The sequence below is a fragment of the Indicator indicator genome, chromosome 9 (assembly GCF_027791375.1).
Source record: "Indicator indicator isolate 239-I01 chromosome 9, UM_Iind_1.1, whole genome shotgun sequence".
NCBI classification, from domain to species: Eukaryota; Metazoa; Chordata; class Aves; order Piciformes; family Indicatoridae; genus Indicator; species Indicator indicator.
In genome coordinates, this window is record NC_072018.1 from 20,085,558 (window position 1) to 20,110,623 (window position 25,066).

The 25,066-nt window shown below is 47.4% G+C and overlaps 1 protein-coding gene across 1 annotated transcript in view; it reads right to left on the reverse strand.

Annotated features, from left to right (window-relative positions):
• TNFRSF21 (TNF receptor superfamily member 21) overlaps positions 1-17,313 on the reverse strand; it is a 33,353-nt gene extending 16,040 nt beyond the window's left edge. The window contains exons 1-3 of the mRNA XM_054383591.1: positions 17,260-17,313; positions 10,969-11,623; positions 8,449-8,946 (exon numbers count right to left, since the gene is read on the reverse strand). Of these exons, the coding sequence (XP_054239566.1) occupies positions 8,449-8,946; positions 10,969-11,623; positions 17,260-17,313 (1,207 nt within the window). The remainder of the gene's footprint in view (positions 1-8,448; positions 8,947-10,968; positions 11,624-17,259) is intronic.
• Positions 17,314-25,066: the final 7,753 nt, after the last annotated feature.

Sequence of the window (25,066 nt, forward strand, 5' to 3'; positions counted from 1 at the left end):
CTACCTCCTTCAAATATCCTCCTGACTCATGTGAAACAGCTACAGCTGCCTATTTTTACTTCTGAGTCTGCATGTACAAGAAGCCAGCCAGGACATGGCACATCCGAGCTCCAGTTGACAAGACACTGTGGCTCTGCCAAACTAAGAAACTCCAAATCTCCAACACATACCTTTCCAAGCTGTAAAAATTTCACTAACCTCCATCAAAAAGGGAAGATTATCAGCAACTCAATTCCTCCCACCCAAATAATTCAAGTCCTAAACGAGGAAGTTTGGAAGATGTGCATGGTCTTGCACTTGGGTCAGGGAAATCACCAGTATCAGCACATGCTGGGAGGTGAAGGGATTGAGAGTAGCCCTGCAGAGAAGGACTCAGCAGAAGTGGTGGATGCAAAATTGGACACGAGTTCACAATGTGTGCTCACAGCCCAGGAAGCCCACCATATCCTGGGCTGCATGAAAAGCAGCATGACCAAGCAGGTCAAGGAAAGCAATTCTGCCCCTCTACCATGCCTTTGTCTGGACAGGAGGGAAGACAATTATGAAGGCCTGTTAGTGATTTGCTAGCTTCCCCATGGAGGACAGTGCTGGTATCAGACCCTCCTAGGAGCCAGTGATTCACATCCCCAGCAAGCGCTGTTTGGACAACAAACCACTAAATGGTGATGTTTGGGTTGGTTTGGATTTTTTTTTTTAAGCAACAGAGCAGGAAAGGGACTCCTGACAAACACTTCCCACAAGCTCTGTGGAAATTTACTCAACCAAAACAGGGAGTTGAGGAAGGTCTGTGATCAGCCACATATGGTTACAAACATGTTTCAGACCCAGGAATTTGAGGGTGAGTACAGGACATGACCTCTCTTCCCACCACATGCTACAAGGAAGTCACATCTATAACAGCACCTTTGGTCCAACCTTTCTGGGACCCAGGTGAACTCCATGCCCACCACCACAGGATGCATTCCCTTGCGTGTCTCCCGGTGCTGGCATTGGGGACCTGCAGAGTGAACTTGCTCTTCCTTTGGTTTAAAGGGAACAGCCAGCGTAAGTATTTTATGTAATTATTAAATTTTAAACAGCTTTTGCAGAGTTAATCTTCATTATAACCCTCTTGGACAGCTGGTAACCCTGAGCAAAGCACACTGCCATGACCAGAGTCATATAAATATCCAGACACCCACAGATGCCAACCTGAGGATTAAATTTGCCTCTTGTGTTTTGGTTTTTTTTTTTCCCCCCCTCAGACAGCCTTGGCAAGTGAGGAAAATAAGCCTGCCTTGTTATTTGAGGAGTTGTGTGAGAGCCTTCCCAATGTGAGAAATCTCAGCCCTGTCAGCACAGAAACCCATGCTGGGTTTTTGGCAAAAAATAAAACACCCTGGGCTTGGTGTGTTCTTCTACAAGGACAGCCCTCCTCTCCCCACAGAGCTGCCCTGCCTCCAACACTCAGCCCTTCACCTTAACAGGCAGGAACAAATCCCTTATTAAATTAATCGAAGGGCCCACCCAGGAATTTTGAACATGGGATAATTTAGTTTTGGTTCCCCCCGCCCCCCCCCCCAGCTTTTTTTTTTTTTTTTTTAAACAGATTTGGAAGCAAACATACCAGCTTCCAAGGGTAGCTCTGCACAGCCCTGCACATGTTATGGATAGACAGCTCATGTAGCAACACACATTTCAAGTGATCAAGAGCCACATTTCAGTCCTAATGCAGTAAGGCTGAGGAGCAAGATCTCAGAATGCCAGGGCAGTTGAGGTTGGAAGAGACCTCTGCAGGTCATCTGGTCCATCCTCCCTCCTCAAACCAGGCCACCTAGAGCCAGCTGCCCAGGACCATGTCCAGGTGGATTTGAATATCCACCTCCAAGGATGGAGAATCCACACACCCCCCGGGTAACCTCCGCCAGTGCTTGGTCACCCTCAAAGTTAGAAAGATGGCACCTCCTGTGTTTCAGTGTGCCCACTGTCTCTGGTGCTGTCACTGGGCAAAAAAAAGCCTGGCTTTGTCCTCCTTGCATCCTCCCTTCAGGTGTTTATACAACGTTGGTAAGTTCCCCTGAGCCCTCTCTTCTCCAGTCTGAACAGTCTCTTTCAGATTTCAGACTTTCCTTAACAGGAGACATGCTCCAATCCCTCCATTGTCTTAGTGGCCCTCCACTGGACTCTCTCCAGTATGTCCATAGTTCTCTTGTACTGAGGAGCCCACCATTGGACACAGTACATGAGATGTGGCCTCACCAGTGCTGAATAGAAGGCAAAAGATAGGATAAATGTGCACATGATTAGGTTTCCTCTCTAAGCAGTGTTCCTCATTTGTGTTTTCCAAGGCTTCCTTTTATCAAGAAGCCATGGTCAGCTCCTGCATACACTCTTTAGCTACCACAGTTTTCCAAAAGGTCAAGGAGGAGTTTGGGGTAAACCTGAGTGAAGTTCTAAGTAGTTTGAGGAAGACAGTGTTTCAAACTCATCAGATGTCATCCCAAAGCTCCCATGGCAGAGGTTTGCACTGCAGATGAAGAGCTGCTTAATCCCACTCTGAAGCGAAGCATCATGTCCATGTTGGAGCAAACACAGAGTTCCTGCACAGCTGAACAGGCTCCAGTCAGGGAACATTGCTGTTTCAAGCCTCAGCAGTACTACAACATCCATATTCAGCATGGTGCCCAGCACATACCTACCCTTTCCAATTTAACAAGCTCCCTTTCTGCCTGGGTCTCACTTGGCAGAGGTGGATAAGGTAGCATTAGAGGACCAGCAGTTATCTGCAGATCATTATGCTGCAGATGCCTAAAGACATATTGCTTTGAAAAAAAAAAAAAAAAAAAAAAACAAAAAAGCAAACCCAACATCTTTCACCTCTCCATTTTGGCAGGTAGACAGACATTAATTTCTCATCTCACACTCTGCCTGCAAAAATCACATTAGGATTTGCACACAGGCCCAGGGCCACTTCTCTCCAGGTGTAACCACAATTACCGAATTGCATTAACAGCAGTGGGCACATCTGCCCTCATGAGACGCTGCTGGCCAACTCTGTCCCATCTCAAATCAGGGCACAAAACCTCAAGCCCATCACAGTTGAAGCTTTTCATCCCATGGTCTGTAGACATGCAGAAGAGACAGTCCCCAGGCATGCATTTCCACAGCAGCTCCTCCATCCTTACCCTGCCTCCCAGCATGATGCTCCTGCCACCAAGTTGTGACTCCTTCAGGAGCTGACCAAAGGGAAAACTCTCTCTATAAAACAAAACCATTACACTAAGTGGCTTTCAGCTCATTTACCCATAAAAGCACTAACTCCTCATAGACCTGCAAGTGCCATCCCTGCAGCTGGGTTTCCTTATTTAGGCTAACAGTTGAACAGGAAGTGACACCAGGCTTGAGGAAGAATATCCCCTGCTGGGTTGTTTCCATACACTTGCTTCCCTTCATTAGGTGATGGATCTATAGAAAAGATTACAGTTATGTATGGGATTTTATTCAATGTGCCATCTCTCTAAAAGAAAAAGAATCAACTAATTTTACTCTCATAAGCATCTTCTAACACTAACCATGAACAAGTAACTCATTCCACATGAGGACAAGCCTGCAATGACCTAGATGTCCCAACGCATACTGCCAATAGACTGGCTGGTTACGTTCACGCAGGGATGCTTCAGAACTGCAGTCAGTGTCAGGCTCTCTAAGATACAAGGATGTCCTTCCATACTCTCAATGTCTTCCTTGGTAGCAGACCAAACTCAAGCCTAACTCTAGTCCTACAGCAACCAGCTACAAGCCAAGGACGACTCCCTACAAATCACGAACCAAAAAGATCCTGCTTCCCAATGTGCTGACAACTGGGCAACCTGACAAGTAAGCATCCAAGACCCTCAAATCCTGACACTCATCTTTCCAGCATCATCCCTCAGCTCCCCACTCTGATCCTGAGTAATTTTCAGTATACACTCTTCTACCTCAGCTCCATCTTGGCTGCAAACAGCATTTGCAGAACAGTTTATTCCTCTGATTGCTTAACCAGCAGTTTCCTGGCTTCAATCTCACCACCCACTGCAATAATGTGCAATTATAAGACTTTCAGAAAAATAAAAGGGAAGTGGCATCTCACACCAGGCCAGTGCTGGCAAGATCTGCTCTTCAGTCTTTCAACTAAAAAAAAAAAAGAAAAAAAATCAGAAAATCACAAAACTCTTTTTGCCTCTTGGCACATCATTTCAGGTAGTGCCTCTTATAAACAGGTTTTACCCAGAACCTTAATCTTTTAAATGGTGGATGAAAGTCAAAAGCAACACTATCAGCAATTTCTGCAAGACTAATTCAAACCCATCTTCATGTTTGGCATAGACTGATGCCAGACATCAGGCATTCAGGAGACAGGCTTCAATTCTCAAGTTTTATTGAAAGATTTCTGCAAGCAGAACTTCCTTGCCTTTGGAAAAAGCTGAAGAAAAGGAATTAGTATTTGCTAATGTAAAGGAATTGTTTGAAGTGTTTCCACTGTGTTGGGTAGCTTTTATCTTCTGAAAGAAAGTAGTCATTCAAGGTTAAAACCACAGAGCTCTATCAGCCCAGTACCCACGTCATTCAGGCACCATGCTGACAATCTCTTTGGGAATTTTTGGCAAACTTTTTCCATTTTGGATTCCCCTCTGCTGGGCTACAATGTTAAGAGACAGCTAAAGCAGCCACAGGTACAGTTTCTCCAACCACAGCTGCACTGTTAGTGTTGCTCTACCTTCTTGATCCCATGGCTCTCGGGAGAGTCCCTGTTGTGGGGATAAGCACAAGAACACATGCAAAGGTAGGCTGGCTGCTAACACAGCTTGTTAGTCATTGCAAGCTGTTCCTAGACTTCTGAACCATGTAATCCAGTGAGAATCACTGGCTCTTGCCATCTTGGCTGGAACATGTCCATGTTAAGGACACAGGTCTAGTTTTAACACCAGCCTCTCAAGTGGCTGCTATTTTTAGCTTTGGGCTGTTATTGAAGGCATGTATTACAACCAGTGAGAGCACAGGGCATAGATACCAGCTCATGGGGAGATGAGAACAAGTGAAATGCCCCACGACAACCTCAGGACTGAGGTACTCAGGATTGTACACCTATCTCAACTATCAAAGCAGTTCAGTGTATCAAGCACCCTTAAGAATGGGCAAGAGGTTGAGCCCCTGCTTCCAGGCTAAAATTCTCTTTTGAGAAGGAGCCCAACCACAGTGACACATCTTTGCTCAAGCACAAAGCACTGCTAGTGCCATCCTGACTATGCTTCACCCAGAACTAATGGGCTTGAATCAATCAGAAATAAAATCATCCAATCTGGCAAAGCCTTGCATGCCGGTCAGGCACCACTGGATGCTTGAGAGGTGCTCGGGCAGCCACCCAAGCAAAGCTCTTCTGAGCAGAGGCTACAGTACCTACGTCAGACTCAGTCTTCCCTTTCAAAGGTTAAAGCTGTTTACTGAAAGGATTAGGAGGGAGAGAAGGTAAACTTGCAAGAAGCAGGGGCAGACTGCGTGCAACAGCTACGTACACAGGCTTCGCCCCAGCAATAAACATGCCCCAACCCCTTGCTGGCTTACCCAGCCAACATATAGGTGGGAAGGTCATAATAACATGTGTGCACTGCCAGCACCTGATCCTGGGGCTTCAGCCCCCACTTGCCCTCCACAGTTCTAGTCCAGCCAGAAACCAGGGTAGCACCTGATGACCTGGGAAGCAGCTGTAGTCTTCGTATCTATGGATGTTTTGCTCCGGTTGCCTACCATGGAGAGATCTGCACCAGAAGAACAGGGGAGGAAAGATTTCCACTCTACAACAGCCTGAAGTTTGTTCCTGTCTATATTCACAGAATTATTCACCTTTGTCTGAAATGCTGTTTCAGAATGAAGCATGATTTGGGTATAAACACTGCTGGAACAGCAGAAAGCTAAGCCATGATGCTGCATCTCTGCAGTGCATCTTAGCTGTACAGCTAGTTATTAAATAAAAGGTCAACTCCTCTATGACACTACATCTTCTCTCATTTCAAGTAAAGAGTCATAAGAACCAGACACTTCAATAGGAAAACCAAAGTGGGATTTATACACCACTGGGGAGGAGAGTAGTTTCCATATCAGACAGGACAGAGAACCACCAAGTAAGAACTAATGAGCAAGGCCCTTTCAGCTAACGCAACGTGATTTAGGCAACATCAGAGCTGCACTAAAAGCAAGACAAAGCATTAATTGGTTTGTGCTTGTTTGTCTGTCTTCATTGCACAAAGTTCAACTAAGGACACACAGTGGCAGGAGGAAGTCATGAAGCACCCACACCAACACAGAGCCAGCGTGACTACTGCAAGAATGCCTGGGACGGATGCGCAGAACTGCCCAGCCAGGAACCCAAAGTAACTGGGCAGTTTGCCTCCAGACCCAAGAAACTTGGTCAGATACTGGACCAGTTTACCACCTAAGTGTGGTTTTGCTGTTACAACTAGCTTAGTTCCCAACATAAGGGGAAAATGCAGCAAGTATTTTGTGAATTTGATGCACAAACTGAATTCAGCTGTTAAAGGATCACCAGGAATATCAGAATGACTCATTTCAGGAAGCACAGGATTACCCATGAATAATGCTGCCCCCCAAAGGATGACAAGATCTGGGAGGTGGGGTTATACCTAAATGGGCTAACATAGCCTCACTGCTCACCCGGTATCACATTCTATTACAGTACAGTTTCTGTAACCCAGATCATGCTTGGTGCTCTAACACATAACACTGCCCCCAAAGGCAGCTCATGGCCTCCAGGAGAAGGGCTGCCAGCTGCAGTCTGCCAGAACAGGGTCTGAAACACCAGGCTAGAAACCAGAGCTATACTTACCAAAAACAAGGTTGTCTGGTCCCTGTACTCAAACATTCCCTGACCTGTAAAAACTTAGACCTTGCTCTGAGATGCTCCAAAAGCCAGGAAAGAATCAAAAAATAAGCCAATTGGTAATTAAGATTTAGGGTGAAAAATCTTTGTAACTTAGAAACAAACTACCGCTTTTGGCCAACAACCCATGCCAAAGCCATCTAGTATTTCTGGTAGTGTCCACAAATAAAGATGTCTAATAAGGTACTGCAACCCTGATGCAGACCACAGACCAGAGGCTCAAGAATCACACTTGGGATACAACAGATTTTAGGGATGATGGAGTGCAGGGGTTATTGGGAAAAATTACCACAAACGAAGCTCAAGAAACTGCATCCCAGGACTTCAAAACAGTTAAAAGGAAACTGATAAGTAGCACAAACAGGAGAAGGCACAAAACTATTTCCAACAAGACCTTACTGGTTCTATAAATGCATTAATGAAAGCAAACAAAGCGTAGGCCTATTCAGCAGCAGGACGAAGAGAGTGCATGACAGAAGACGCCCTACTCAAAGCCTTCTTTGCTTTGTACTTAAGCACTGAAGGATGACTTTCATCAAGAACTGATCTCTTAAACCTTCCAATCTTTTTTTCAATCCTTTCTTTGTTTGCCCCCTCCCTTATTAAATGTGCTTTTCTAAAGGTTAACTGCAAACGGATGTTTAAGGTTGAGCAACCTCAACCCCACGTAAGGGCTCATCAGTGCCATCTGCAGTGCAGTGCACAGGATAAGGAGGGTCCAAATTGCCACCACAGCTTTGCAGAGGAAGAACCATGCTCCTGCTAGGGAGATCACAGCTGCTTGGTGTTCATGTTCATGTCACTATTAATTTATTATTGATTTTTACAAATTTTAATTACCACAATGGGTCATCTTTAAGGTGCCATCAAAAAAAGTTGACAGCAAGTCATCCATCAAAAGAACCACACTACAAAGTAGAGCCTCCAGGAAGACCTTTTGACACTCATGAAGCCATATGCCTCCATGACACAGCCTTTAAGGAAAACATTCCTGTTTCCAATATAGATAAAGTAATGAGGACAAAAGCCACCAGTCGGTATTTATGGGTAAGAACCTGCAACTGAGGCAGTGCCAACAGGGGAGGTATGACTCAGCTGTCCAGAAACAGATGGGGGAGGGAAAGACACAACAAAAGACAACCAGATGCATGCCTGAGTCACACAGAAAATAGAGACTGTGAAACAGAAGAAAAATGGTGAGGGGGAAAAAAATACTTCAAAAAAACACCCCAAAACCAAAACAACCAACAAAAACCCCACAAACCAAAAAGAGCCTTCATTCAAGATCCTTCTACTAACAATAGGTGGGAAGATGAAGGAGAGAAGCTGGGGCAAGCAGGTGACACAAACAGGAAGCAGGGGAAGCTAAGGATGAAGAAATATCTGAGGAAACAGTATATGGGCTTTGTTCTTTCTACAGGACCCAGCAAGTCAGAAAAGCAACTGGACACTGAATGTGGGGGCAGCCCCACAAAGCACCACGCAGAATGGTGGAGAGAACACTACCCACCACAGCCCCAGTGGCTAATGCTCACCATGTCCGTTGCAGTAATAGATCCATTTCTCCCTGTTCTGTGTCGGGGTGGTGGACTTTTTCATAATAGCTTTTTCCACAATGGCACTAGGATCTTGCCTGGGTCCCTTCTTCAGAGTCCGTGAGCTCTTCCTGACACTGCAGACAACAATGACTACCAGGACAAGCAGCAGGAAGAGGACAATCATCCACGGCAAGTGTTCGTTGATGTCGAAGTGCTGGTGGACATTCTGTGACCCTCGCCGGGGGGGCCTGTATGGGACGCTGGGCTTCTCACCGCCCACCATCTCCAGAGATGGCTGCTTCTCCAGCACTTGGCTGGTTTGCTTATGCCGGTAGCTCTGTGCCTGGCTGGCGGCCCCAGAGCCTGCAAAGCCACCACTGGCACCATTCGTCTCATTGGCCAAAGTTTCGTTGTAGTAGCCTTCTGGCTCCGCCATGCTGCTGGATGCATGCGGCGTTGGAAAGGGGGCAATATCGGGAACTGAAGAGTTCAGACCTGCGAAAGGAAAGGAGAGTTCAGTGTCACAGCACTGGAGACGTGATATGGCATCACATCAGGGTGCAAGACCTGCCTGAGCATTTGCTTGGCCTGAAGACAGAAATCCAATGCCACACAGCAAGAAAGGGAAGAGGTGAAGTTGAGGTTTGGCCCTGGGAACAGATGGGTACAGTTACAGAGGTAAGTTCGAGGTAAAATTGACCTTGGTTGGCTAAAAGGCTAGTGGCAGCTCATTTGAAAATTTGAAAAAAAAAATATTGTTATTGAAGGCATGTGGTCAATCTCTGTTTGTCCCACATTCAGTACCTCTCAGAAAACCTACAGCTTTGACGGTGTTGTTTTTTTTCTTTCTTAGGTTTATGGTTAGTTTCACTCCAATTGTGGAATGTGGTATTTGAGGTAGAAATGTGTGACAATTTAGAGGCTTTTTCTCTCTCCAATGGTTTTTTAAGGACACATTGCAAGCAGCTGTGGATGCATCAACTGAAAACCAGGTTTCTGGAGAAACAGAAGCAATCAAACTTCTTCCTAAGAGCCACTTTCTGTCTTTTTGAGTTTTTCTTATCAACCAACACCTCAGCCAGATGCATGACCAAAGCCTGGTGAGAAGAGGAAGGGCTTTTGCAGCAAAAACTAGAGCTTGGTTTAAAAACTTTTAAGATCATGTCTCATCCCAGTTGAGCCAGAGAGTGGGTATAATCATATTTTTAGCCTGGAGAAGACTGAGAGGAGATCTTATCAATGCTTACAAATATCTAAAGGGAAGATGTCAAGAGGATGGGGCTAGATTCTTTTCAGTGGTATCCAGCGACAGAAGAAGGAGCAACAAGAACAAACTGGAAAACAGGAGGTTCCATCTGAACATGAGGAAAAGCTTTTTTCCTTTGAGGATTGCAGAGCACTGGAACAGGCTGCCCAGAGAAGTTGGGGAGTCTCCTTCTCAGGATATTTTCAAAATCCACCTGAATGCAATCACTGCTCTAGGTGAATCTGGTTTAAAATTGATGTTAGAATAGATGATCTCCAGAGGTCACTTCCAAATCCTACCATTCTGTGATTTGTATCTGATCAGGACACAACCAGAGAAAACGTTCTCCCTTTTACCTAGTTGCCTACTGTTGATTTCAAAGTTCAGAGAACACCCTCCTGTCTTCTCTCAATGATAAGCCAATGTCATAGCAATATTTGAGACCTAGCAATGGAGAGGTACTGGGACTTTACCGCTGTCAACACTTCCCTTCTATTGCATTCACCAGCTCAAGTGTACAGGCCACCAGAAGTACCTTTTTGACAAAATGCCCCATTTGAGATGTTTATTGCAAAGAGAATGCTTCCCAGGAAGTGCTAAGTACAACCTCAAACAGGGTCCCACAGTATTACTGGAACCAGCCATGGATAAAACATCTCCAGTAAAGACTCTGATCATGTATCATTTCCAATTACATAAAAGAATGGAGAATTCAACCTGGTTTTTTACCACCAGGCATAAATAATAGAAAACTTAGAGGTTAAAGATAAAATTTATGGCACAGTCTAGGTCCTGGAGCACTTTTTGGGTAGCAGTTCCCTTTCAAACCAATATGCTGGCATAGTAAGGGGAAAAAGGCAGCAGGAAAGCAGTGTATTCATCCGGAAAGATGTCTGGTGGAGTTAGGCTCCTCTCCTGATGACGTTTTCCTCCTGTACTCTTCTCAGATTGGCCCCAAATGCACAAAGATTTGTACCAGCACAATACACAGGTGGTAGAAGTGGCCAGGGAGCATGATGTCCCTCCAGTCCAAACAGTAGGACAGCCAGGAGTACAATCATTGCTACAGTCTTAGTGAAAGCATCACTAAACTTGGTTTAACACAAGTGAGGGCAACCTGACGTACTCTGGAGCTGCCTTCTGGACAAGAAGCAGAAGTGCCAGCCACACTTTAGACTAGGCTGCCTTTTAACAGCCTAAAGGCAACCCTGACTGAGGCAGGAATATGATCCCACAATGAAAACTGTCTGTATTTCAGTGGTAGACATTACCTTTGGGAAAATGAGTAGTTGGTGGAACTTCATAGGGCTCTTCACCCACTTCAGCGCTCAATGAAGTCAGAGATGTATTCGGAAGAGACGCTGGAGAACCACATACATTGTCGCTCTCCTTCGTCCCTGGCTTGATGACCACCATGTTTTTCGCAAAGCAGTCAGTGTATGTTTTGCACTTCATCACACTAGAAGGCACATCAGAAAAGGTACCACGAGGGCACGGCTTGCACCTAACATCTTCTGTCTCAGTTCCTTTTTTGCGGACGCCCCAGCCGACCGGGCACACCGTGTAAGGGACGCAGGTATCGTTCGTCTGAAACGTACCAGACAGGCAAGCACACTCGCGGTCATTCAAGGCAGTACAATGAGTTTTCTCAATCATTGGCAGTTCACAGGGTTTTCTACAAGGGTGGCACCGCTCTATGCCATTCTCATGTTTAGTAAAGGTCCCATCCGGACAAGGGCTGCACTCTCTTAAGGTACTCTTCGTACAATGTTTAGACACATAGGTTCCTGCAGGACATTTGTCGCAGATCAGTTCTTTGTTGGTGGCACGGTCGAAGTGGCGGTACTTGCTAGGAGGGAGGCTGATGGCATTCTGCTCAGAGGTCAGCTTCGACTGGCCATCAGCGGTGCCAAGGAGCACGAGCAGCTGGAAAACAGACAGGTGGTATTTGTCAACAGTGGCATGCAACCAGGGCCCTCTCTGCCAGAGATCCGTTGCAAGATCACAAGGGATGGCCCAGAGCTGTGAGACCAGAGATGTTTCTACACCCAGGAATGGGAGGTCAGGGTGGAAGAGAACCAGTGCAGAGAGCAACACACTTCCCAACACTCCACTGGCTACAATAATAACTCCTTAAACTTGACACCACACGTTGCAGTGAGACTAAGCATCGTTTACACTGCAACCCTGCCAGGGTAGTATATACTGCTAATTGTGTTTCAGCGGTACTTGCTACCTGGCCACCTCAGAGGAATTCAGACCAGCTTTGCATTTCAAGGCTGAGATGCTACAACATGAGCCAGGAGCTTCCTGAAAAGACCCAATTAAAAAAAAAATCACCAAAAAAAGCCCAACACATGCAGGTGGCAGCTCTGACCTGTAAAACTCTCCTTCTCTGTATTTGGTAATCAGTACTTGTTCAAATAGTTATCTTTCAAAATTACGCCAAACGGGATGAAATCCAGGCTAGCAGCTGTTATGGACTATTTCTCAGCCCCTCTACTCTCCCACCATTTTTTATGATCTCTTGCAAGCATAGGGTTTGGTGAGACTACAAGGGATGTTCTGCTCTGAGCATCCAACCACATCTGAACCCACTTTAAACCAAATGTATCAGCAACAGCAAAGAAAACCTGTCACTGTTTTTAAGGTCTTGAAGGAGCTCTGCTGCAACTCAGTTCCTCATTGCATCAGACACGGGTAAAAAGTCTGCACGCAGCTGGTCTTGGATAGATGACAGCTACAAATCTGTTTATCTCTACCTATTTCCAATACCAGGGCTTCATTTCCTTAATTCCTTTACATTGAGGCTACTCATCTCCAAATGAAGCTCCATCTCCAAGAGAAGCTCTATCTACCAAGCAGGACCTCCATTTCCTCCAGAGGACCTCTGCCCATGGATTTCATGTCAGTTATGCCAGATAAGGCACTGGGAACAAAAGGCGTATCAAAAGAAAGGCTGACACAATCTCATACAACTGGCAAAGCAACTGAAAAATTATTTTCAAACAGCTGCAAGGTTCAGTTAGGAGGAGGAACCTCCTAACTGAGGTGAGAGGAGCAAGCCAACATCACCTTGAACTTCCAAAGGTGCTTTCCTATGCTGAAAGTAAAAAGATGAAAGACCCTAACGCTTTTCAACCACACAGCCAGGCACATAAATCGCTCGGCTATGTTACACAACCCCTCATCTCTTGCTTCTGCTACCTACTCTGGGCTATGAGCCAGCAAGAATATATCAGAAAGGGGGGGAAAAAGAAGATTAAAAGAAAAAGCCTCCCAACAACATGACTCTGCAGAAGGCACATCACAGCAGAGCCGCAAGCCACACCACGTCATTTTTGGTGCAGTCTCTTGCTTCCTGGAAACACACAGCACATTTCTGTTTCACCTACTAAATAATTTACAGCTCAATATTTGTACAAAACACTTTGATTTTTATTTATTTTTCTCCTGAAGCAGCGATTCCACAGCAGGCAGAGGCAGGCAAGCCCGCAGGAGCTGATGAGGATCCTGTACCGGCCAGACTAATTACAGCACGTCAAATTAACAAGCGGGGTTGCTCTGGCAGGCAGCAAAGGCTTATAAGATGCATTTCATTTTTCCCCTCCCCTAAGACACGATTTAACAAAGTGCTTAGCTGGCTCTAAGGAAACCCGCCACCAGTCCTCAATCTTCACGGCACAACTCTGAATTATCAAACTAGACACAGCAGGATCTGGCTTCTTGAGGTTGCACTGGGGGTCTTGTGTTACCTGTTCTCTTCCCTGTGCCATGCATCGAGTGGGCCAGGGCCCTGGGAGAGGAATACACACAGCAGCTCTCCTGCCTTGCAGAGGATGAGCTGTGTCTTGTTGCCTCTGATTCTGAATTCTGTCTGCATGAATCCAGACCTCAGGAAATCCACACACAACCCAAATAAAATGTATGCCACAGGTCCCCTCCTAATCTCCCTTCTCATCTCCACCTTCCCATCACTCAGCTGGGTAGTTACCCAGTCAGTGGGACTTGCACTACCATAACAGTAGTAGGTATTTGGGGTTTGTGTTTTTTGAATCATACCTCAATCAAAGCAGCGCTGGTGCCTTTGGACATCTCTAGATCTTCAGCTGTACAAACACTTCCAATAGGGACAACAGCAAGTCTGAGCAGAGGAAGACTAGGAAGTGTTAAGCACCTGCTATTTTTTCAGACTGATGCTTCTGCTCCCTAAAAAAAAAACCCAACTGCTCACATTTCAGATCTGGGACCACTCAGATCTCTGAAAGAGACAGCCAGGAGCAGGAGCCAGGACACTCAACATAAAGAGTGTCTGCTGGTTTGGTCTCTCATCCTCAGGGCTACTGCTGTGCACAAAACTAGACCTTTCTGGCTGATACACCCAGCTTTGGTGACAAAAGCAAGAGCAAGGAACCACGCTCTGCTTAGCCACTGGATATCAGTTCATTACTGCAATACCTGAGAAAGCATAGAGGGTAAGAATACAGATAAAAAGGAATCAGTAAAAGACAACACTGAGGAGTAGATTTGGGGTTAAGCAGTTTCGGTGCTGTTCTCTATGCTCACCTCAGCATAGGAGCAGCTCTGAAACCTAAAGCCAAAAGGGTCAATTGAGACAGTGAGGCCACAATCCCAACGAGCATCTCCAGTTCAGCATCAATGCCCTGCACCACATGGGGAAAGATGCTTCCCAGCCACCCGCACCTATTCCAACAAGTGAAGGTTTTACGGTATGAGGAAAGCAGCTAAGGCTGGGGAATGCTCTCATTTTCAACTCCTTGCATCAGGGAAACAGCTCAGTCAAGCTTGGCTGCAAACAAATCCTTGAACCAGCAGCACCCCAGAGCTGACATGGGCATGACCCACTTTATTACCACCCAGCTTGATGACTCCATCTCAACGATCACATTTGTACCATGGCTCCATTACCCTCTTAACTGCATGCTGCAAGGGAGACCTGATGGGCAATTTGGACAGTAAACAGATTTATGGGGGCTGTGAGCCTTCTGAGCACATGCATGGGGGAATGTGGCTGGGAATACACTGGCTCATTCAGGACCCAAACCCACTTGGCGACCCAGTGATTCAAAACACCAGAAGAAACTTGGCACATCAATAGGCATTTGCATCCCGGAATGGGGTGACACCTCGAGACAGTCAAAACTGTTGTGCACAGTGCTGTGCAGGGTACTGTCCTGTCACCAGTCCTGCAGAGAGGTGGCAACAAACCTAAAGAACAATTAAAAATAAACCCAAAATTGAAAAAAAAAAAAAAAAGACAAACGCCAGCTAAATGCAGGGCACTTAATGCCAACAGAGAAGAGGAGAAGTAGAGAGCTGTGAGAGAGCAGGGACCAATAGTACTAAATTGATACCCTGGAAACCGTTTCCCAGCAAAACCAGCAGAATTTGGTGGAAATGGCAGCTGGCTCCATGGCGATGCCTTGGCACAGGTCAAGGACAGGCTCCACAGCCCACCACCCTTCCCAAAGATCAGCTGCACCCTCTGCCAACCAGCACCGGGAAGTCATTTGCAACATTAAAGAAGAAAAAACAAAATTTAAAACCCAGAAAGACAAATAAACTGCAAAGTTTTACAGTAACTTTGCAGACACGAGGAGCCCACCTCCTCTCCTGCTCCCCGTAAAAAGGATCAAGTTACTCACTCTGAAACAAGTTGACTGCGAGGAGTGTCCAAGAGCAAAGCAACTTTCTGCTTCTTGCAGTGTGACCAGCTATTTCAGCTGTTTTGGGGTTTCTGAAACCAACGTTCCGGGACTTACCCTACTCAGCACTCCCTTTACCACATCTCAAGAGTGAAATACAGGCAGCCAAGCATGCCAAGCCCGCAGCAAGAACCGGGACCAAATGAAGGAAAACGCAGCAGCTATTCCCATAGGCAGTGCCAACCTGAGCTTGCAAGCCACCCCCAGCAGCCACAGTTCTGCTCCAAGCAAATGAAATCCCTCAAGCTCCTGAAAGCCCCAAGTTGAAGCAAAGCAACATCCCATCGTTTTGCAGCAAGGGGATCAAGGCAGATGGTGGAGACTACCATGCAGCAGTCAGCGGGTGCCCAAAGCCCATGCCAAGGAAAGGAAACTGCAAACAGCCTTATGCAATCATGTGAAAAAACAAGTAGCCAGGCAGATACAGGTTTGCTGCACCAGCAAGAGATCCACCAACTACTGATTTGAACACACTCCTATTGGGCTGGAAAAACATTGACTCCTTGTGGGGCCAAAGGGAATTGCCCAAAGTTTTGAAGGTGAAGATGTCTGATGAAGAAGCCCTGGCAGGTGGCCAAGGGTACATCCTGCCAGCTCATGAGCAAATGGGAATTCTGTCTTACAGCTCTTTTGCTCATGCCATCACCCCACAAAGAGGTCTGAGTACACACATACACAAGCAATATTTGTGTGTGCTTGCTCAGAGCCTGGTTTCCTTTTGCAAAACTGCTGCTGAATTTCCCTATACCTTTGTATCATTCTTTTCCCTCCTATTCCCTCCATACTCATCACTCCCAACTGACCTCCAGAAACCCAGCTAAAGCTCAGTTATCTCAAGCTCCCCAACAGCATCTCATTTTCACACAGCAGATTTCACCTCTCCCAGGAGGAAATCAGTGCTCAGGATCAGGAGCACCAGCCAGCACCATGCACCGACTCCATCTGCTTCACCACCATTCAAAGTCAACCTTTGCCTATAAAGCAATGAAGCTGCTTCCTGGCTAATGCTCTCCCAGTTTTAGGTTATTTTTTGTTTATTCAGATTCCTGTCGAGCCAGCACCGGTTTACTAAGATCCACCTTGAGTTCAAGAACAAGTGCACTCCTTGGTTACACAACCCAGCCGCAGCAGCTGCAGCGTGTGCCTGACACACCGAATTACTGTCTCTCCCCCAAAAGACAGGATGTAGTCCTGATGTGCTGATTAATAGGGGCCCTACCTGGGTAGGTAGAACTGCAGGTGAATCCACTGGGAAGAAATTCTGTGTTAACTCAGGGCTGCTGCCTGCAACTAGCAGCAGTGAATTCTGGTGCACATCCAAAGGGTGGCAAGAAATGCGGCTGGGGATGGGAGATGGATGGTTCTTAGCCCAGTGCCAAGCGGAGCAGAGGGGCGAAGCCAGGATCCGCGCAAAGCTCGAGGTGCAGCAGAGCCCTGGATGAAGCCTCCAGAGAGGATGCTGCCCTTGGCCTGCCTGCAGTACAACTGGGATGGAGATGGGGATACTACAACCAGCTGCGGAGCGCAAGGTCTAGGGCAGGCAGCACCCCTCGAGGAAGGCGGAGGGGAACATCATACACCTTATGGCGCGGCGGAAAGGAGGGACAGCAGAACACTCAGATATACACACACCTTCCCAAAACCACATCGCTGCCTACCTGCCCCCACCGCGGCAGGCAGCACCCCGCAGCCGGGCAGGCGGGGCGGGCGGGCAGCCCCGCACTGCAGCACATCCCGCCCTCCGCCGCGGACACGCGGATCTCGCACGGGCGGCGCCGCTGCCCCCGCGGAAGGCGCATGGACGGAGCAACTCTCACACACCCCCCGAACACTCACCGTGAGGAAGCCGGCGACCACGGCGGCGTTCCGGCACGCCGCGGCGGCCCCCATGGTGGCGGCAGGAGCCGAAGCCGGGGCCGCCGCGCAGCGCAGCGGGGGGCTACCGGCGAAGCGCTGCCCGTCCAGCCCGGCTGCCTCACTCAGCGGGGCGGGGGGCCGGCGGCGGCCGGCGGCGAGCAGGGCAGGCGCCCATGGCGGCGGGCCGGGGCCGGGCGGGGCGAGGGCCCTGCCGCCCGCCGCGCTCCCACCTGCCTGCGGGGCCGCCGGCTGCGCACTGCCGCGGCGGGGCGGCGCGCACGTGGGGCGCCGTGGTGGGGCGGGGCGCCCTTTGTGGCGTCACCCGGCCGCGCAAGCCGGCGCACCAGGGCGCCCCCCAGCGCAGCCTAGCGCCCCCCTAACATCTCCTGCATTCCACTCCCCACATAGTCCACCTCCCTCATATTCCATCCCTGCATATTCCATCACCCCATGTTCCTATCTCATATATTCCGCCGTCTCATATTTCACCTCCCCCATATTCCATCTCTTTCCATATTCTATCCTCCCTCTTATTCCACCCCTCCCATGTTCCACCCCCCTGCACCGCAGCCTCCTTGGGTCTTTGCGCCAGCAGACCCCCACTTACCCCGGCTCCTCCAGAGATTTTTAAAGCAACGTCCCATCAGCCCCGGGACTCCCCAGCTACTTCACCTTGGTGACCCGTTGTTCTAGGGTGTGCAAAGTCACGGGGCTGCGAGCGATGCCTACAGGGGCTCTGTCAAAGCAAGCTCCCAGACCCCCCACCCCAAATCCCTCTTTGTGCTGAGCATCCACACATTGTGTATATGAAAAACGCTCAACACCCAAGCTGGGTGGGAGTGTTGATCTGCTTGAGGCTAGGAAGGCTCTGTAGAGGGACCTAGATGGGCTAGATCAATCAGCTGAGGCCAACTGCATGGTCTAGCACAGCCAACTGTAGGATCCTGCACTTGGGTGACAACAACCCAATGAACACTACAAGCTTGTGTTCTACACTAGGTTGAGGAACACCAAACCTTGATATTTCAACTGGTGGAATGAAGTATTGCTAAAATTTGAAGCTCCCCTAGAAAATGAGGGGGTAATATTCCTGTGCACTTTTTGCCTTTCCTCACTTCATTGTGGAAACATCTGCACTGCTATGCTCATTAAAGCTGGCAGCATCTGATGTGATTGCTCGGGGATGATTTCAGGTTGCCTTCAGGCAGAGAGAACCACTCAGCAGCTTTTACCCTTGGGCCACAACAATCCCTTGCAATGCTACAGGCTTGGGGAAGAGTGGCTGGAAAGCTGCAGGGCAGAAAATGACCTGGGGGGTGTTGATAAATGAACCACCAGTGTGCTCAGGTGGTCGAAAAGGCCAACAGCATCCTGGCCTATATCAGTAATAGCGTGGCCAGCATGACCAGGAAAGTGATCATGCCTCTTGTACTTGGTTGGCACTGGTGAGGCTGCACCTCAAATACTGTGTTCACTTTGGGGTCCCTCACTGTAAGAAGGACATTGAGGTGCTGGAGCATATCCAAAGAAGTTCAATGAGGCTGGTGAAGGGTCTAGAGAACAGGTCTTATGAGGAGTAGTTGAGGGAACTGGGATTGTTTAGCATGGACAAAAGGAGGCTGAGGGGAGACCTTATCACTCTCTACAACTACTTGAAAGAAGGTTGTAGCAAGGTGGGGGTCGGTTTCTTCTACCAGGTAACAAGAAATAGGACAAGAGGAAACGTTCTCAAGTTGTATCAGGGGTGGTTTAAGTTGAATATTGAGAAAAATTTCTTGACAGAAAGAGTTGTCAAGCACTGGAATGGGCTGCCCCAGGAAGTGGTGGAATCAACATCCCTGGAGGAATTTACAAGATCTAAACAGTTCTGAGGCCCATAGAAAGCCTCCTGATTTCAGGGATATTTGAATCCAGCTAGAAAGTTCTTCTCCCAGCCAAGGTAGAATTCTTTTTCCCATGCTTTCACCATGTCTAATCCCGAAAAGCAACAACAACCCTCAGGAGCCTGGGAATGAGTCTGGAGCAGAGCTTTCCTCCCTGAGATGAGGTGATGGTAGCAATGGCAGGACTGCTGTTCCCAGGAGGGGCCAAGACAGACCATGTTACATGAGCAGGGAGAGGACTTTCCTCCACAGCTGGCCACGCTGCTGTACAAGCACTGCTGAGCCCTGCTTTGAGCTTTGCTTTCCCCCGGGGCCATCAAACCTGGGAACAACATGCTCTTCCCAGGAGGTCAAGGAAGGGAAGCCTTATCCCAGGAACAGATCACGATGGAAAGCGAGACCCAGTAAAGATTCCCAGCAGGAAACTTGGGATTCCCATAGCTGATTTTAATTCAAAATAAATTGGGCAAATGACAGGTGATAACACAACTGAGTCAAGACCAGACATGTGGATAGTGAAGGGGACTTTAAGTTCAAAAAAGTGTAGATTTCTGATGAAATGCAGGACAAGTCTTGTCCCACTGGTGTGGAGCTAACTTACCTGGTTATACTTAGGCTAGAAGAGGGTTTGAAGTGCCCCAGCAGCTTCAACCCACTGCTAGATCTATTGACAGTGTGAAATGCAGCATTGAGATTGTATTAGGGAAAAGCAGAAAAATAATCATCCAGAGGATGGAGCGACTCAGGGGATTGGCAATAAGATGGATTGTGTTACTGCCGTGGATTGGATTCCAATTAGTTACATCCGTTTTTAATTATTTTTATTTATACAGAATGTAAAGGCAGCCCGCAGATTATCCAGACATGCGTGGGCTGATCTGTAAATCCCCCATCCCACCCCCCTTGCAGCCCTTGTAATGGCAAACACCAGTCACGCTGCCTAGACTGGTTCATACTGGCTGCAGCAGAAATTGCTTATTAAAGTCCAGCTTGCTGCATCTCCACTTTTCTCATTCTTTGGAAGGAAAATACGGAAGTGGGTGGCTGAGGTCAGAGTTTTGTTTTAAGTGGTTTTGGTGGCAGCTGCTTGAGGAGTTCCTCTTTGCCTCCCTTTATTTGGTTCCTTTTTCCCATTGTGCCATCCCATGAGTCTTGCAAATACAGGCCCATGGGATCAGCCAGGTCAGTGAACTGGTAGTGTTTTTAATTAGAGTTGGTGAACCTCACTGCTCATGTTGACCAGTGACCCCTGAGTCTTCAGTAAGACAGTAGCAGGAATTCAAAAAAGTGATGGAAGGACACCCACTGACCTGGTTTACTACAAGAAACCATCTTCTCTTCAACTGCAAGCTTTCCTTTCTTGTGAGGGAAATTAAACAGTGGCCCTGTTTAGTCATCTGAGGCTGTTTAAAGCACACTCATGAAATAGGAGGACTTGTTTCACCAAAGCATTTTTTTTTAAATGTTGAAGAATACACTACAGAACCATCATTTGCTTCATCCTGTGGAAACCAGAAGTGTTCCTTGAAGTGATTTCTCATCACAGAGAAACCCAACTAATGAGACAGATGTCATTTATTTCTGGAGTTTCTCCTCTATACACAGACTATCTCCTGTAGAAACCAAAACCTTTCTATCTTCTGTTGCCATTATGGGGAAAATAGCAACTGCATGGGAAAATTTACAGCTCCAACTCATATAGAAACCAAAATCATCACTTGTATTGACATAAATTGGGAAGTTAAACCAACAAAGCTCATAGACTTCTTGGTGAGGGAAAGGAGAATTTGGGTGAGAGGTCTCACTCTTCCGGCCCTCCTTATGACCTCCAGGAAACTGGGAAGGGAAAAGCCTACCAAGAGCAGATGTTCTCAGCAGGAACATATAGATATAAATACACGTGCATGTATTTAAACACAATGGTTTCTAGCAGAGTCCATGGCAACTGCAGGATTGCCTGCAGGAAGGTCTTTTGGGTGGTTGAGGAAAGATGGGAAAATGTTGGTCTTCTGATGTGAGACAGCAATCAAAAAAGAGCATGAGAATGTCCTCCAGATCAGCAGACAGAGCAGCTCCCTTGTGGCCATTTGTCCAGAGCAGGACAGAGTGCACTTCTGCCATCTCCTTACTAAATGAGCTTTTCTCACCTTACACTGTGGGAAAACAGAATCAAGTTCTCTATTACTGAGCTAAGGGGAGTCTGAGTGTCCCTGTAAAAAAAGCAGCAAGTTACTTTTATGTATTACTTTGATTCCACTGACTGAGAAACATCTCAAAGAAGGGAGATTTCCTTATTGAAGGCATATTATCACCGATGGATTTCCTGATAAGTACCCCATGGGATGTCAAGACAAGGAGCTGAGGAGCCAGGGATGGCAGCTGGGAAATGAAATCATACAATCATCATAGAAGGCTTTAGGTTGGAAGGGACCTCTAAAGGTCATTGAGTCCAAATGCCCTGTAGTGAGCAGGGACATCTTCAATGAGATCAGGTTGCTCAGAGTCCAAAAACCTGAAATGTTTCCAGGGATGGGACTTCTACTGCCTTTCTAGGCAACCTATGCCAGTGTTTCACCACCCTCATTCACTCCTGAACTGGTTTTCTTCTGGAAAAGGCTGATGCACAGCTGAAAAGCATGTCTTCCTAGAGAACATTAGGAACGGTGAAGCTCAACAGCTGATAGCAAGGCTAAATGCATAAACAGAACTTTAACCCTGTGCCCAGGGTCACAGCAGTGAGACAACCAGCAGGTAAAATGGGGAGATGAGGCTGCACACAAAGCACAGCTGGTGCTACGTCTTCACATCTGGTGAGAACGGGGAGGGGAGCACCTGGGGCTACCACATCAAATCCTTTCCAGGTCAGTGACTCACTGTAAATAAGTTTCCCCTCTGCCCCCAGAGCAGCACAGTGATGCCAATGTTGTAAAGAAGGAAAGTTTATCTTTGTATGAAAGGCACGGTTGCCTGCTCACTGAGTTCAGTGCAGGAAGAGCAAGCCCAACAGTCAAGTCTGCACCTTTCAGAGAAAAATAATGAACACATGTAAAGATTCCCTTGGGGGAATGGGGGTATCCATTTGATTATACAAAGTCTTGTTTTACAGGAGGTCCTTTGGCCCAGCTAAGGAGCAAGGCCCAGATTTTGAAGCCTGGAGGCTGATCTCAACCTCACCAAAATGACTATGACTCTGGGCATATCATATAGCACCCTCATTCACCTACCTACTCTTTTCTGTGCAAGTGCTTTGAGGCTGAGGCTTAAGTGGTGCTCAACAAAGCCAAGCCTTGCTCTCAGCCAGGGCATCTTGATGGTCATGAAGTTGGAAATGAAAAATCATGAAGATCATTTTTATGCATTTATGAAAGTCTTGCAATGTCCCTAAGCTTACACTGGAGAAATCAAAGTAGCAAACTGTTATAGCCATGACCAGAGAGTTAGCAGCAAAGCCAAGAGCTTCACACTAAGCAGAAGACCATGTGTTTTCTTGCTCATCTGAGCCCAGCACAGCCTAAGGGGGACAGGGAGGTGGCAAGGGTGACAGAGTTGTTTGCAGAGCTTTTAGAGAATACTGTGAAACTCAGTATGAGTTTCCCAAAGGCAAGCACTTTGTTGTGTACTCTTGTAGGTTCAGCATCACAAATAACACTGAACCCCACCTGCAAACCTCTGACTCGTGTCAGCTGTAGACACAAGACCCCTTTTTTGTCAGATTACCTGGCACGTAGTGCTCTCAGCTTTGCCTTTCATGTCACCTGAAGAATGACCAACTGAGTGTCATGGGCAGCCACTGCCTAATCCAGCCAAAATCCTCCTGATACAGAGATGAACCAGCAAATAACTCTTACGACCTCTAACCCAGGTGGCTTCATTCCCTCAGCTCAGGACAGTGCTTTTTTCACTTGAGCAAGAGCTCAAAGCCAGATATAGGCCTGGGGTCTTTTTTGTTTGTTTGTTTATTTGTTTGGGTTTTTTTGTTTTGTTTTTGTTTTGTGCACCAGGAGAACGTAATTTCCTAAGTGACCTTGCTCAGCCCTCCAGGCTACACCCCATGGGGTGGACCTCATTGCTGAGTAATCATGGATAACATTACTCACAGTCTGAGGTCTCCTTCTATTTCCCTGATGTAAGGGGGACCCCATGGCTTCACTGGCTTAGGGCTGAGGACACACAGGGCTGTACACATGTCTGTGTCAAGGGGGTTACAGCCACCAGCAATGTTGTTCATGGTGGGAGCACAGTCAGAGCAAGAAGTAATTCACAGGGGCTCTACTGGTCCTGCCTCTGTACATCATACTTGATGTGTTTGCACAGGATACGGAATTATCCAGGGCAGTCATTAAGGGCAAGAGCAAAGAGGTGCAAAAAGCTTAAAATAACACCCGAGGAGGCAATACATAAGGTACAGGTAAAACTCAGTGTCCTTGAAGAGGGGCAGTAACTCTCACTCTCTGTGGATCACTGCCACCCAGGAATGAGATCCCAGAGCCTTTCAGAGGCATCCCTGGATATCACCTTGTAGCACAGTGGCTGGCAAGGAAGGCAAACAGCCTCCCCTGCATCCATGAGAATGGTGATGGGTATGAAGTAGTCCCCGGGTAGGGAGGGCTCAGCAGGTGCTGTAGCGTGGGCACATGAGACTAAAGTCATGGATGATAAGAGAAAGCCAACAGGGAAATCAGTAACGTATCACTCACAGAATACGTAGGTGACAGAGCCTGGGAACATTCCAGGTCTCTGAATCACCAAGATTTGTGCAACCTCAGTGCTGGCAGTGCTGGGAGTTCCCCACTTCATTGTCTGAGTGCTGTGAGGCAGCCTTTTTCCCAGAGAAGTCAGCAGTGGGAAGCATGCATAGAGCAGCCTGCTGTGACTGTAGGCATCTGTCTGGGGTCCAAGTGGTGGCTGCATGACCTCAGCACTGTGGGGAACAGGGCAAAGTGGCTTGGAGGTAGCAGGATGTTCACATCTTTCATGGGCTCCTGCAGTCCAGCACAATTATCCAAATGCCTTGCCCAAGTTTGGCTGATTTAAATCACTTCAGGCTATTTGATCATCACATAAGCAGAAGTATCTTAAAGACTAATTTATAGACTTAATGTTGATTTGAGTAACTTGTTGGGTTGTATGAGAAACTGGACAAGTTTGTAATGGAGATTAAGACCAAGGAGGCAAGACCTCCTGCACAAGGGAGTTGAAACCTTACTTTAAGCAGCAGTTTAGGAGGCAAGAAGAGCCTGCAGGAAAACCCCAGCAGTCTGCCACTCTCCTGCCTTCACATGTTTTTACTGCGTGCAAATCCTTATCCAGGAAATTTCAAATTAGCCCTGGTGCTAAATTACTCTGGAAGAGAGTATCTCTAGTGCAGGTTATTGCTAGAGAGATTAACACTCTTTCTTGGGGCATGATGTGAAAAGCAGCACAGAGATCACAGGCCAGCTCACATGAAGGACATGTCCCTCTTCTCTCATCAGCCTCTAGGTCCTTCCTAGGGACTGAACAGTTTCTCTCTGTTCCCTTGGCAGCTTTTCAGACCCTTTCCTGTGATGGTTTCTGATCCTGTTTGCCACTGCAGTTATATTCAGACTGGATAAGAAGGAAAAGGGAGGGTAGGTCCCACTCTCCAACCTCAAATCACCTTCAGCTATGGCTTAAACACAGAGGTCTTACTCCTGTCCTTTCTCTTGTAGCTCCAGGCCACTAGTGCATGTTCTCCCCCTCTCTTCTTTTTGCCCTCATGCTGGCAGATACAGTGCTGACTCAACAGAAACATGTTCCCTTTTCTTGTTCATCTATTTTTATGCCAGTTTCATAGTTTGGGTGTGCAGAGGCTCTGCAATACCAAAGCTTATGCGAAGGAGAGTGGCACAGGTGGTGGAGGGTGGTCCCAGGCAGCCTGTGGG